The sequence below is a fragment of the Armigeres subalbatus genome, chromosome 2 (genome assembly GCF_024139115.2).
Source record: "Armigeres subalbatus isolate Guangzhou_Male chromosome 2, GZ_Asu_2, whole genome shotgun sequence".
NCBI lineage: Eukaryota > Metazoa > Arthropoda > Insecta > Diptera > Culicidae > Armigeres > Armigeres subalbatus.
Genome location: NC_085140.1, coordinates 459,627,125 through 459,642,954, shown reverse-complemented (window position 1 = coordinate 459,642,954; position 15,830 = coordinate 459,627,125). Strand labels below are relative to the sequence as shown.

The window sequence follows — 15,830 nt, the reverse complement described above, 5'->3', positions numbered from 1 at the left end:
GAGAAGACAAAGAGGACGGACAGGTTATGAGATTTGCGAACAACAATACATATATTGTGTTGCTACGTAGAGCTATGGACCGAACGGCAATCCATTTTGTTCTTAATCTGGAAACTTCTGACCAGAATTCTCGCTTATTTGTTGTTGGAAACAAGCTTTGGAAAACTCTTTGAAAAACGGAGAAAAGTGAAATGTAAATCGAGTGGAAGGGGGAAATGGGCACAATCACCTTTGAAATCCCAGGAGAAACCCGACCCAATCCTATCTCATGCTGTTGTTTCCTACTTGCCAGGCGGTCCTGGTCCTATGGTCGAGGTTTGTGAAAGGGGCTTCCAGTCTGTGTCATCAGGCAAGTAAGTTCTAAATCAAGCTATTTACTTCCTGTTCCTTCAAGTTAAAAATCAGTATGGTCCTTTCATGCAGCTCCACATGAACGCAGTATTCGAGGTTATTCAAGGTACGGGGAAACGAGAACGCATTAATGTCGTTTGGAGACTTCAATCAACCGGCCCTGGTGTGGACGGAAGCCAATATCGAATATACCTTTGTTGATCCTGTGCAATCACGCGGTTCTTTGGCTGGGAAAACACTCCTTGACAACTTCGCTTTCCACGGTCAACGAAATCTGATTTTTTGTTGTTCTGCTCGTATTCTGTATCTCGTATTATTCAACGGCAACTTCATGATCAAAGAGCTATCATCCTGCTCTAGCATTCAACGTTCAATGTCAACAATATGTTCGTCAAAAACGCAATTTCACGAAACGTCTATTCCCTGAATGAAGTAAGGCGCTTCTGCCTAGGGTAGAACCGCTACTTGTACAATTGCTGCGTCAAAAAGAAGCAATATGAACTGCGGTGGAATCTAAAACTATATTGAAACTATGTAAATATATAATTCCATGCCACCATGGTTTCTATTCAAATTGATCGATCAACAATAATCTTTGTGAGCATGCATCTTCTTGTATTGCCACAATGGACATAGAAAAGGCTTACGGCGCTGTAAATCATGATATTCTTCTGACAAAACTGCAGTGTCCAGATGTCTCGGAAGGGCCGTTTGGCTGAATACCATTTGGCCGAAGGTCACTAGGCCGAAAGTTGTTTGGCCGAATATATCATTTGGCCGAATAGACCATGAGGCTGAAAGTCATTTGGCCGAATAGGACATTTGGCCGAATAGAACATATTTGAAAAGTGAGAAATAAGGTATGAAAAATGAAAAGTCTCACTTCTCACTCCTCATTTCTCGCTTCTCGATGTGAAAAGTAAGTAGTGCGAAACGGGTAGTGAGACTTCTCACTTCTCTCTCCTTATTTCTGTGGGTAGTGAGACGTCTCACTTCGCATTACTCACTTTTCACAGTGAGAGGTGGAAAATAAGTAGTGAGAAGTGAGACATTTCACTTTTCAAATGACCTTTTCGGCCAAATGTGACCACCATTTCGTAAAAATGGAAAACTGTAGAAACTGATCAACATAAATCGTCCTGTCTACAAGAAGTAGTCATGGTACAGAGGTAAGGTGGATGATTCTTACTCCCCTTGTAACTAGCTCGATTCTGTTTCTGTCTGTGTCGATAAAGTAGTTTCGTTGCATTTTCTATAGTTAAAAGAACCATAAACATTTTTGTTTTCTAATGTAATATTTGACAGTGACAGCTGAAGAGCATGGTTGGAACAAATATATCCGAGAATTGAATCAACTATCACGTATGTTTGATTTAACCCTATTTGTGGTTGTATCAACCAAAAATATTGTTATTCATAAATCAATGCAAAAATATTGTTAATTTGAAGCAGAATCAGGTTGATTCTACCAATTGTTTTCCCTGTGCTATTCGGCCTAATGTTCTATTCGGCTGAATGTCCTATTCGGTCAAATATCCTTTTCGGTCAAATTTCCTTTTCGACCAAATGTCCTATTCGACCAAATGGCCTATTCGGCAAAATGTCTTACTCGGACAAATGTCAAATTTGGCTAAATGTCCTATTCGGCCAAATAACCAATTCGGCTGAATGACTTTCGGCCAAATGTGTTTCGACCTAATGGTTTGTTCGGCCTGGTGACATTCGGCCAAATGACTCCTCCCCAGTGATTTGGTAAGTGTTGGTAAAAACTCAAATTCTTAAACCTCATCCACGTTTCAAACATCACCCGACTCATGCCCTGAGGATCGTTCATGATTCGAATCGCGATTTGCATCATTGCGTGATTTGTGCGTGTTCTTCTTTGATAAATTTTCATCGGAATAACTTTCTTTGCTCCAAACAATAGATAATTAATCCATACGTAAACATAAAATACGAATCGATTGGGTTTTGACACTTTTTGGAGCGAAATCATTTTTCGGCAAATGAGCGAAACGATGCGATTCTGCGTGAAAAACTCATGTACGATGCTCTCCCTGCAGAACCGCAAGCGAGTCTGCTCACGCATGAGGCTTCGGTGAGTGAGATTTGAGCATGATTCTACCAACACTGAAATGGTGGCCTACCTATTTATGCCGACGATATAAAAATGTTCCTTGTCGTCATAAGAAGTTAGGTCGACTGCAAACAACTTCAAGAACTTCTGGATCGTTTTGTACACTGGTGTAAAACTTCTTCCAAGAGAGCGTTCCAAAATGTTCTTGCACTTGGTTAAATATTTGTAGATGGCCTATTATTTACCACCACGCGTAGATAAAGTGAAAACTTTGAAGTACATACTACTTTACTACGAATGACATTTAAGATGCACTACTCATCAATAGTTGACAAAGCTAATCAACAGCTTGGTTTCATTTTGAAAATGCTCAGCTTTCAGGTCTATAGTTTCATATTGCGACTGGACGTGGCTTGGTCTCTACTAAATAAAAGTTCATGTTTGCTAATACATTTGCGAGGAAATTAGTGATCTGGAAAGGGATGTGTAGTTGTGGACTCAGCTTACATGAATGAACGTTTAAAACGCGTTTGCCATTTAGTCGTCAGCATAGAAAAAAAATATGTTTCAGTCCGATTCTGTCAGTTATTTCTACCCTAAATTAATGCTAGAGTGATGTGGAGCTAACTTAGGTCCGTTTTGTGTTGAAGCAAAATTGTCATGAGTTTCAAAATCAAACCGTTTGAGGAATATCTTGGAAGTGGAAGAAATACACTGATACAGTATCAACTTTGGCTGTACAGAAACTAATGAGCTTGGTAAAAAGAAAATTTGCAATCACTTCAACATTAAAACATGAATAATAATATATTTTTATTAATTAGTTATGAAAATTTTATTACAATATTTCAACATATCCGTTGAAAGAGATTTAAAATATTTACCTGGCTAAACACATGTCTGTATATGCATACAAATTTGCTTTTTGTCAGCCTTTGTCATGATTATAGTCAGAGATGTTTATTTTTTTTTTCATCTCAAAGAATGCTCCTGGCCATAAACACGCACGAATCCACATCTCACCCATCATCACCCCAGCCCTGTATTCAAATCAGTCCTGATGCAGATTAATATTTTTATCTACAATCAATCAAAATAAAACAGAAATCTCATCAAAATACTTCACTCGTAAAACGCTGCCACCTGGCATGGCTTCAGTGTAATCCCGGTCAAACCGATTGGATGCGTTCGGTTAAAGCCGACCGAAATTTGAATTTCAGCACATACGAAACGATTGACGCACAAAAATACTTAATCTGACCCACGAGCTATCGCACTGATGTGATTGTTTCTTCTACTGTCGTAAACCTTAAATTTCACTCTAAATTGTCATCTTTGAGAGATCTTTAAATAACGATGTATCGCATTGTACAACAGTATCGAAAAAGTCCACTTATTTTACTTACTTAACATAGGCGATAGTTCGTGTGTGAGTCACGATCATACGGGTCCTGGAAAAATAAATTGTGGTCGAAATAAGCACTTCCATCAAGATACAAATAATGCATCGAACTTCAATGTAATCGTCAAAAAAAAGTCGCCGTCGTCTAGCCTTGTTTTATCTATCGATCGTGACTAACAAGGTTTTCAAAGATGCAACCTTCGGATTATCAAACCACTGTATCTATAACGCCTTATCAAAGGAAACCGATAGATGAGTTTCGGCAAGTAATCGAACGTGAATCAGTAAAGCTTATCGTCGGATTATTATCGTTTTGGTGAATGATTCACCACGAAAAATGTATCCTGGGTTTCCTGTTCACCTCTTTAGGCTCTATAAAGTTTTTTTTTTCAATATTTTTTATTAAATGTATGTATGTATATATGTATTCAATCTAACCCCCACTGGCCGACAGTGTTATTATGGAAGAATTGTTCGTAGTGCAGTTAGAATTGGTTCGAGAGTTTGAAGATGTTTACTCACGACCAGTCCGAGGTCACCTTTACTCACATTAAGCCCCGCCAGTTTATGCTACCATTATTAATTGGATAATGTATCTATAATCAAACTTCCTGATTTTACAATCCAGCATTTATAATTCAAAAATTTCTTTACATGTTTGTTAAAACATATTGAGACAAACTCTCACCAAAATAATCATTTTCCGGATAATGGAGCTGAGGAATTAAAAAAAACAGTTCTAGTAACCACGAAAACAAAGCTTCATTATATTGATAGGTCCCCATTCGCGTATCCGGAAGAACAGAACCAACTTGTAACATTCCGAAACTATTACGGCCAAAACACGTCCTAAACACTCGCGCACTTTGTAGAATCTTGAGCCTCAACTCCAAAGAGATCCAAAACATTACACCGGATTTTTTTTTTGGTTCCGCGTGGCGTAGCACCAGTCAAACCAATACACAAAATCAGCAAAATAAACACGCTGTCAAAAACACAACACAACTGACTGCGAGCAAAGCCTACTTCCTATTAATAAACTTTTAATAAATTATGTTGAATTAAAAATCACCAAACAAAGAATGGGCATTTCAAATATGTTTCAAATATTCAAATATATACCATACTTGTTAAGGAACAACAAATTCAGGATAGATATTCTGAGGTTTTCTAATTAACGATCGATTTTCAACTCTAGCAACTTATCGGGGAATGCCTCATTCAATAAACGCGCCGAACGAACCTCATTTCCTACAAGGGTCCTTCATTAAAAAGGCAGCCCTCTGTCGCTACTAGGAAAGGACAAGGTGTTCCCGACATTAGTCGAATTTCCTTTTGTCTATGCAAATGGGCATATTATTTTATGCACTTTTTTGTGTTGTTGCACGGCCCTCTTTCAAACATTTCTCAGAGCTCTCTCTCTCTGCTGCTCGACAATGGAGAAGTGTGTGCGCTGCATGGCGACGACGACGACGACGTTGCAGGTTGCCTCCCTGGACTGCCGTGAAATGAGCATTTACCAAAAGCAGAGACTGCATTCTTTTCCCTGTGGCTTACTACTGTGCCGTTGTGCCCGTTTGTGCTGCCCACAAAAGAAACGGACGGAAACAAGGTGCGCAGATGCATCTGCATAGAGGCATCTACCGTATGTTGGCCTCGTTCTTCTTGCACTTCTTCCTCGCCCCGTCAGTCGTCGTCTATATATGCAAAGCTGATTTTCCAATATGTCAGCATAATTTGTCTTCCCATCCATCCCGGCTAACTGTTATCCTACTTTGCACGCATTAGGGCTGAAGCTGCGTGCTGCCAATGACTAGCATCAATAAGTCAAACAAATAGAAAATCTGAAATTTAATAAAATTTAGTAAAAATAATTAGTAAAATCTAAATCTTTGTTTTCTTTGTATTCCAAAAATTGTTCATTTTTTTAATAATTTTCAAAATGTTTATTAACATATTTTGTAGTTTATTATTCTGTTCAATCCTCAGCAGTTTTTAATTTTTTCAAATTTGTAATTTATTATTTGGGATTCGTTCCACTGTCATTCGTCTGCAACAGCGGGAATTTCCTCGTTACAATTAACGTGTGTCTACAATTTACTAATTTCTTTTGTCATTTTCCACGTCTTTTTTTTTCAGATATAAGCCGCCTCTCGAAATCGCCGTCCCCGCCTCCGTCGCACGGTAAGTAAGCGATCGATCACGCGAAGAATTATCGCCAATTGCAACTCTAAATGGTATTCAAACCCCATCTTTAACGTTTTTTGTTCATCTGCCACGTGCCACCGGTTGAGGCCGATTTTCTACATCGACCAATCATCATCGTAATCAATTGGCTGTTTGTTCCGGCCTTGTCTGGAATTTCGCCGGTTTGCGCAACCCTTTCCCGCTGGCAAGATTCTTCCGGGAGATCTTGACACCCCACCATTTTTTTTTTCCTATTACTCAAACGTTGTTATCCCACGATCGGGAGGGTAAAAAACGAAAACAAACGGTACGGTAGTTTCTGATTGGGTTCATCCTGGCTCAAGCCTTTCGGGCTCGGGTCGGGTGGTTAGCGGAAGTACTGATTTGGCACGCGACTGTCACGAGGAACAGTTTTATTGCAGAATCGTAATTGATTATCATTAGATCTACATCTTAAGTTTCGCATATGGTAGGGTTCATAGGCATGTGTGTTAAATACGCTTGCAAGAGAACGATTAGTCTAGTTTGTGATACTCTGCCTTTCAGCTATTTGTGTTTCAATCAATCTGTTATTCCATTCAAGAAAACATAATTTATAATTAACCCATCCATGTTAATCCAAAGGTGTCCTTGTTGTTATGTAGAAAAATCTCTCCATGAATTTCTCATTTGATTCGTAAACGCTTCAGATTGTTAAGAAGTATTTGCTTTAATTTCTATTTAATTACAATCACTCTACACCTGGTACAATTGACTATTAACAACACGTGCCAATTCTCACCAACCGACCTTCAAAAGTCAACTGTACAACCAATGAATCGGATTCAGGAAACCCTTCAACCCCGTCGTCACCACTTTTTATCTCCCATTCAATTCATCCTTGTAAGAAAAGGATATTCGGATCCCTTTGGGACCTCTCAGAGCAGACCTTGACTTTTGCACTCCGTTCGCTACACCTCGCCTCGTCTTGGATCGTCTCACCCAAGCATTCGCCCGACTCCAAAAAGGGTCGGACTGCACAAGGCAAAGAACAAATGATCCGTGTAAATCCGCGGCTTGTTGAATTTCATTGGGTGCCGCTTCCTCGAAACGTCGAGACTCCCATTCAGAGTGGTGTGATCCTTTTTCGGTTGTATGGTTTTTGTTCATAAACATCGCAAAACAGGGAAAGACCGAACCGGTAAACAAAGGCATAAAATCTTCTCACCTCTTCCGCTTCGAAACCGAATGGTATTGTGTGTTGTGCAACATTTGACTCTTACAGTGGGTAATCCTGTCGCCTCAAATGGTAGTCACACATCAGCCAGGTCACGTGTCTAATAATTCGATGATGAAGATTTGTTCCACCTGTCAGGCCGTTCGGCGGGCCGTTAATCTTGAACGTGTGTCAAGCTCTCTCTTCTTCGCCAGGTAAACATCCAGCTGTTCTGAAAGGACCGAAGACATTTGCATATTTGATTGAGTGCACGTACAAGTCCCTTTCAAGCATCGAACGAAAGGGGGAACTCCATTTCGAGGGTGTTCGTTTAGGATTCTGTGAGCGATCAACCCCGGAACGAGTTTGGCGAACCCATATGGCGGTCACTTTAAATAGAAATTAATGGGATTTCCCCATCTCTAACGCAAACTTCCCGCTTCACTACCAGTGGCCATTTGATATTCTAAAAACATTGGAAACCCCTTGTCGGAATTATTCCGTTTCAACAACTGGCATCGTAGAATCGAAGATTGGATCTCATCTCGGCACGATGAGGGTGGATTGGCTCTTGTGGGTGAGCGCGCATCTGGCCGCCACTGACTGACCGTATTCTACGAGGTCGAGGATTGCTCTTTGCTGATGCTATCCCCGATTCTGTTTGCATATCGTTTTCGGTCGACGTGAAAATCCTTTTTACGAGCTGCCCCTTTGCTATTCCGGTCGAGTTTAAATCCACTGCCCTGCTCTAGCGAACGAGTAGGGAGCAGACATCTTTCTCGGGACTCACTTCCAGGCGGAGCTGTTACTGGTCAGTTTTGTATGCCAATATTCACATAATACAATTTTATGCTCGAGTGAAGATTTTTCGTTCGGCAGTGTCTATCTCTCAACCTCAGTCACTTTTATTTCACAGGATCACAGGGATGGACGTTAGAATAGGGGCACCCTCATGTTGTTGAAAGTTGCTCGTGTGGAGTGCGAGTCTTTGCAAATTCGTCAGATGGTTACGGCATTACTGTTGATAAGAAATTAATTTCTTCCTTTATATTCATATGAACAAAGCAACGCGCTACACAAGTGCAAGATTAACCAAGTTCTGATTATATTTCTCTTCTGCTGCATTCAGAAAAATCGCAAAAAAAATCGGTTACTTAAAAAGAAATAATTGAAAAGCGACATGTTCAACGGAATGTCATCCCTCGTCATAAAACGAGTTAGTACAGTTTTCACAGGAATCAACTCCTCGGAAAATGGGAAATAAAACTGAGAATGATCATTAAATAGATATGGAATTTATTTGAAATTATTATCACAAATTCTTCTCTACCATGTTCTTGGCTTGTTGATTTATTCTATCACAAACACATAGTTATTTGTTCCAACTCTCATCAACATGCCTTGCTTCTTAAATTATAGCAACAGCCCCAATTAAAACTTCATTTATTAGTAGTTATATGTGGTAATATGGACCATGAAAGCGAATGGTTAACCCATATCAGGCTGAGTAGAAGAAAACAATTCAAATTGCTGCAATTTCGTCATTTCTTGTATCGGTCTGGTTTTACCGTCATTCAGCTCAAACGGTTCACTGAATTCGTAATAAGGATCTCTGATGCAAGCCCCCTATCGGCAAAAAAATTCATGTGAGTCAGGTACAGTAAAGTTGGCCACAACAAAATGTCACTAAATAGAGACGAACTCTATACCATTCCAGATTATTTGTCTATAAAGATTATACAAGAACCAAAAACCGTCCCCAAAAATCCCAATTCAAAAGTTCGTTTCATATTAGCAATATGGAGATATTCTGGGCCTCATAATCGACCATTTTCAGAACACACAAACTACGGCAAAATAGGTATCAATTCTTAGTATTTTGCAAGGCGAAAAGAATGTTTTGACCACCCAGAAAACTGTTCCGAGGCCTTTAATGCCTCTGCGCAAACATCAAAATCCACCTGTTTCAAAAAATCACAAAACAATGCAAAATGGGTGTCAAATTTCAGCATTTGTGGAGTCAAAAGAAAATCACGACTTCCAATTATGATTCAGGGAATATCGGCTACCCTGCGGAACAGTTCCGAAATCCTCGGGGAATCCTCTGGAAGCATAAAAAACTGCAACATTCAGTATTTTGCAAGACATGCAGAATCAAGATATCCAATCATAATTAATTGCATATTATTCGGCAACTCGGCCGTACGAAAACCATTTTTGTTAAATATCTTGGCTGTGCATATACATAGCACATGTTTCGAAATGGACAAATTGATGTGAAATTTGCGAAAAGTAATCCACGTGTCTTGGAGGGACTCGAACCTCAACCTCCTATTCTCTAGATAGGCGTGATAACCCACTTAAAAGTCACGTTTGCGGAAAACCCATCAGAATCCGAGTACCAACCTCCACCGCGGTTAACTCTCTTTTTTGCAAATTGAATATCTTTCCATGGAGTGCGATCCTCTCGTTAAATAAACAATGTGCACTCGCATGACTGTGGATATACAACAGTAAAGCACATTGCGAGATTGGACAAATCAGGCATCCGAAAGATATTCAATTTGCAAAAAAAAAGCTAACCGCGGTGGAGGTTGGTACTCGGATTCTGATGGCTTTTCCGCAAAAGTGACCTTTAAGTGGTCTTGTTGTGTAGGGGTTATCACCTATCTAGAGAGTAGGAGGTTGAGCGTTCGAGTCCCTCCAAGACACGTGGACTCTTTTTCGCAAATTTCATATCAATTTGTCCATTTCTGAAATATATGCTGTGCACTCAGAGCCACAGGAGCGCGCGCACTGAAAATACACTGGAATGTTTTCACTGGGTGTATTCTCAGCGCGCGCTCCGGTGGCTCTGGAGTGCAGTTTTTTGACAGTTTGCCATGACATTTAGAAAATCCAAATATCCTTTTATTAGTTGAACTTACTTAGTTGAGACTATAAAATCGTTTAGATGGAGTTAAATCAAAGAGCAGAATTTTTTGCCTTGAATGCAGGACAACACTGCCCACTGGTTGGCAGTGATGTTATGGAAGAAAGCTGTCTGCTTCAAACAGTTTTACAGTCAAATTTAATCCGAGAGTTAGAAAGTGCTAGCTCTACTGCAGCTCCAGTGACCCATTTCAGGCTGCCTGTTATTTCATGACCCATCCAAGGTCACTTTTGCTTACGCCTGTTTATGCTACCATTATCAATTGGATAATGGATCCATAAGCAAGCTTCCGGATTATTCAATCCAGCGCGTATTTAATTTTGATATAGGAAACATAATCGTAGGAAATTTATAGTAAGAGCATAATACAACAATCTCACCAAATTAATCCATTTCCAAAAAATGAGAGAGACTTAGCTCCTATGAAGCTTCCATATTATACACATTTTGTCACGTATATTTCTTAGAATAAATCACAAAACTGCACTTTCTTCATCAGAACACTCACGCACGTTGCGGTATACCTATCCGGAGGTTTAAGAAACCTGAAACCGGAACAAACCCTAGGGGTAGCACCAGCCGAAATAAAAACTTTACGATGTCGAAGAAAAAACCGCTGTCAGAAAATCAAACACAGCCAACATCACGCAAAGCTTACTTCGATCCTCATTGGGGTCGTTAAGATTTGTGTCTTATTTATTTAATTTATTTGGGCTGAAAATCTTTTTAAATAATTAGATTTCCACGAAAAGACCTAGTTTTTTAACATAAATAGTCGAAATGAATATTTTTCCTCTTCTGTACAATTCGTTCGATTCGCTGAATTCGTCAAATTAGCTACATTTCCAAATTTGCTCAATTCACTAAATTTGTCCGATTTGCCTCCTACACCCAATGTGCCTTGCACAATTTGAATTATTTACACTGGAGTCGGTCTTAAAATTTCGTCAAAATTTCAGTTTCCGCAAAAAAAACGCCGCTTAGAAACTGCGGTTTCACGCACTTACGAAATCAGCTGGAGTCCAGCGGAAAACACGTGCATGTAAAAAAACCGCTTTCAAAAATGCGCCTAAAATTTAACTACATAATAAATATCACTGCAATGAATATTCAAATTTTACAAGTTCAGAATTTGATTCTTAGCCACAAAAACTATTTGGATTCATCAATAGTAACTGAGTGAGAGCCCAAATCAATTCTTAATTGCTTAACAAAGATGAGGTTAAAACAAACTAATGCAATTACGCGTATGGAGTGCGAATAATTTTATCAAATAGTAGTTCTAATTCACAAACGACCTAAATTACCAAAACCTTCTCATCTTTTTATTATTTATCCAATTTTCCAACATTGTCTACATTTACCAAATTTAACTCACATCCAAAATCTGCCATTCTTTCTTGATAACTCAAAAGCAGACGCGAATCTCGGACATGAATCAAATCGAACTTGCCATAGCCTTTTCAGATGTTAAAATGCCTCTGCCACAATTTATTCCGGACACTTCCGAGAAATAAATCACATTCACCATTGCACTATACCGGGCAAACGCGTACTTCTGGTCATTGTGTTCAAAAAGTTATCATGCATTGATCAATGTCTGTTTTGGACAGATGCTACCATTGCCTTATTCCGGGCTGATGCATTCTTTTTAGGAAGTAATCAACTCCTCCATTGCACTATTCCGGGAAGATGCATAGAAGCCGCCATTACCGAGCCTTTTTCGAGCAAACGCTTATTTGTTAACCCTCAAAGACCCAGGACGAACGGTTTTTTTTTTTTTTTCAAATGGCTCGCATTCAGGACCTGATCGTCGGAATTCCTCGCGGTTTCGTTTGTGCTCAATGGGAATAGCTATATTTTGGCCCTGATACATTTTAAGACCGAAATTCCTGCTCAGGTCCGAGTTATTTGCTAAAAATAGGTGTGCGCGGGGGTCTTTTACCCTGTAATTCGAATATCAACTCAATGTTCTGGCCATGTTTACGTCTGGAATTTACAAATCAACCATCAAACCATCTCTAAAACATATTTGACAAGAGTTCTAGTCGATTCCGATAGTTTCATCATTTGCATAGGACATGGTTGACTAAATTCAGGGCCGCATTCAGGGGTCACAATGGTATAGTGTGGGCTACAAAACCAATTACAATGAAACATGCCTGCGGGAATTGACATGCAGCTATACAAGCTTTGCAAATCAGGAGTTTTTAAATTTCCATTTTTAATTGAATTTGATCTTCTGAAATTCTTACCAGGGCCGGATTCAGGGGTCAAAATGGGAGACAGCAGCGGCCATTCCTCGCGGTTTCGTTTGTGCTCAAAGGGAATATGTAGCTATATTTTTGCCCTGATACATTTTAAGACCGAAATTCCTGCTCAGGTCCGAGTTATTGCTAAAAATAAGTGTGCGCGGGGGTCTTTTTCCCTGTAATTCGAATATCAACTCAATGTTCTGGCGTAACGTAACATGTCTGGAATTTACAAATCAACCATCGAACCATCTCTAAAACATATTTGACAAGAATTCTAGTCGATTTCGATAGTTTCATCATTTGAATAGGACATGGTTGGGGCCCTCCTTAGCCGTGCGGTAAGACGCGCGGCTACAAAGCAAGACCATGTTGAGGGTGGCTGGGTTCGATTCCCGGTGCCGGTCTAGGCAATTTTCGGATTGGAAATTGTCTCGACTTCCTTGGGCATAAAAGTATCATCGTGTTAGCCTCATGATATACGAATGCAAAATGGTAACTTGGCTTAGAAACCTCGCAGTTAATAACTGTGGAAGTGCTTAATGAACACTAAGCTGCGAGGCGGCTCTGTCCCAGTGTGGGGATGTAATGCCAATAAGAAGAAGAAGAAGAAGAAGAAGAAGGCAGCCATAACACCAATTTCAATGAATCTGGCCATGCGACTGCTCAAACTTCATGAAAACACATCAGGAGCTCAATGAATTCTGTTTGCAATTGAAATTGAGTTTCTAAAATTTCGACCAGGGTCGGATTCAGAAGTCAAAATGAGGAAAGCTGGGACATAACACCAATTACAATAAAACTGGGCACGCGACTGCTCAAACTTCAAGAAAACACATCAGGAGCACAATTAGTTCTGTTTACAATTGACATTGACTTTCTCAAAAATTTGTACCAGGGTCGGATTCAGGGGTCAAAATGATGAGAGCAGGGGTCATAACACCAATTACAATGAAACTAGGTATGTGACTGCTCAAAATTCAAGAAAACACATCAGGAGCTCAATGAATTCTGTTTGCAATTGAAAGTAACCTTCTGAAATTTCGACCAGGGTCGGAATCAGGGGTCAAAATGAGGAGAGCACATCAGGAGCTCAATGAATTCTGTTTGCAATTGAAAGTGACCTTCTGAAATTTCGACCAGGCCATCACACCAATTACAATGAAACTGGGCATGTGACTGCTCAAACTTCATGAAAACACATCAGGAGCTCAATGAATTTTGTTTGCCTTGAAAAAATTGAAAGTGACCTTTTAAAATTTCGACCAAGGTCGGAATCAGGGGTTAAAATGAGGAGAGCAGGGGCCATAACACCAATTACAAGGAAACTGGGCATGCGACTACTCAAACTTCATGAAAACACATCAGGAGCTCAATGAATTCTGTTTGCAATTGAAAGTGACCTTCTGAAATTTCGACCAGGGTCGGAATCAGGGGTCAAAATGAGGAGAGCAGGGGCCATAACATTCATGGAATCATTATTCCGGCAGATGCATTCATTTTAACCACAACAATCAAACTTTCCAATTACACAACAAACAGGACTGACACCTGCCTTATTCCAGGAGTACGCTTTATTTTTGGAAAAGAAAGCGCATTCAACTTTTTACGGTTGTAGGACATAAGATCGAAGGTCAAAAAGTCGAAAGGACAAAAGTTTGAAGGGTTAAAAAGTCGAAGAAAAACTAAACTATTAAAACACTAAATCGTGATAACAAAAATTGATATTTCACGCGTATTCGACCAGAATTTTGTTCTGGGTCTTGGGGTCTACTGGACGGTTCCGCTGAAAGGCATCCTGTAGTATGTTTTGAAAAGGTCTGCGAAAAAATACTGGCGAGTTATTTTTTATTAAATTTTTACTTAAAAATCTCCAATTTCTGATGCGAACCATCGCGGGCGGCGAGCAAGAACGCTGCCTTTGAGAACTACATCGTGCTTCTGACGAGTGGTGCCACCTTTGACTCCGTCAGGGAGTCTGAGTATGATACTTACTAAATTTTCCGAAAAGATGTACCGTTTTGACTCAAATCCCAAACATGACTCATATTCCGAACACTCGCTTTTAAACGGCCATTTTTACTTTACTCGTGCAATTTTCTGCACAGGAGCTTGAATTCGTTTGTAATCTTGATCCTCACTGCGGAAAACCAATGAAAGTTCTAGTTTTAGGGCGCTAAAACGCCAGTGTTCGGGATTTAAGTCAAAACGGTACTTCGTTTGCTTACTTCGGCTATATAAATTTGTTATCGGATAGTGTTAAAGTCCCCAGATAAAGTTTTGTAATATCAAATGGAGCAGATCTAATAAATACGAAATTTTGTGGAGCTAATTAAAGAAGTTCCTCTTTCCAATGCTGATATTTTTTTTTTTGCTTCGACTGGTTTGGAACCCAATCAAATGTTTTAATTTGAAAAAAAATGTCATGATTATTAGACCTCTTCATGTTTTCAAAAAGTATCAAAAATTCAACCGGTCGGCCCCGAATCACAATTCTTAAGCTAAAAAAAAGCCTCCTGTTTTAACCTAATTCGGATAAAATTTCGAGGTGGCTCAAGTGTGTTTGGGCTATTTTCAATTTTGAAAAAAAAAATCTAACCAGAGATATGAACGCCGAAAACCATCGCAACAAATGACAAATGTTCAGCTTCTTATTTTTAAGAATTTAACGGTAAATCGCACATAAGCAATTATATTACTCAAATGTCCATGGGAAAATGAGGAATAATAATAAGATAAATTAGTAATGATTTGTAATAAATTCAAGAATTTTGTAGAACAACGACTTTTAGGGGAAACAGTGTTTTTATGCACTTAAAAGCACAAAAATCACTTTAACATGGTCAAAACGTGGACGGAACGAATTGCAATGTTCACAAGACCTGTAGAGCACACCAAAAACTTCCGTATAGAGGTTGGTTTTCGGCGTTTATATCTGTTGTTAGATTTTTTTTCAAACTTGAAAATAGCCTGAAAACACTAAATTGACTTGAGCCACCTCGAAATTGTATCATCAAACGAGTGCTTCGAAAGAGATAACAGCAATCTTCAGAAACAGAAGCCCCAAAACGCCCACCCAATTTATTGAATAGCTCATTTCGCCTAGTCCACTCAACTTTCCAAACTTTTCCAATAGTTTGCCCTGAGTGCCTTATGAGTTTATTTTGTTTTGATTTATCAATTCATATTACTCGTTCGGTTTTTTTTCCATTTGAACCTATTTTTTCAATAAACTCATCCTATTTTCATCCACTGCCTGGTACTAATAATCGTGGGTAAATCGTGAAGCGTTGATGTACCGCTCTCAGGTCGTCGAGACGCCATTGGACCAGACGCTATGCTCGAACCGAAACAGACTTCGGCACTCGATTTGCCACCCGCTGACCCCTGAAATCTGATAAATTGATAATTTGAAGACCTAAAGATTTAATGAT

General features: G+C 39.4%; 1 protein-coding gene across 4 annotated transcripts in view; it reads left to right on the top strand.

Annotated features, from left to right (window-relative positions):
* Window positions 1-15,830, top strand: part of LOC134213852 (protein nubbin-like) — a 346,695-nt gene that overhangs the window by 313,575 nt on the left and 17,290 nt on the right. For all 4 annotated transcript variants that reach the window (XM_062693271.1, XM_062693269.1, XM_062693268.1 and 1 more), the window contains one exon: window positions 5,970-6,014. In XM_062693271.1, the coding sequence (XP_062549255.1) occupies window positions 5,970-6,014 (45 nt within the window). The remainder of the gene's footprint in view (window positions 1-5,969; window positions 6,015-15,830) is intronic.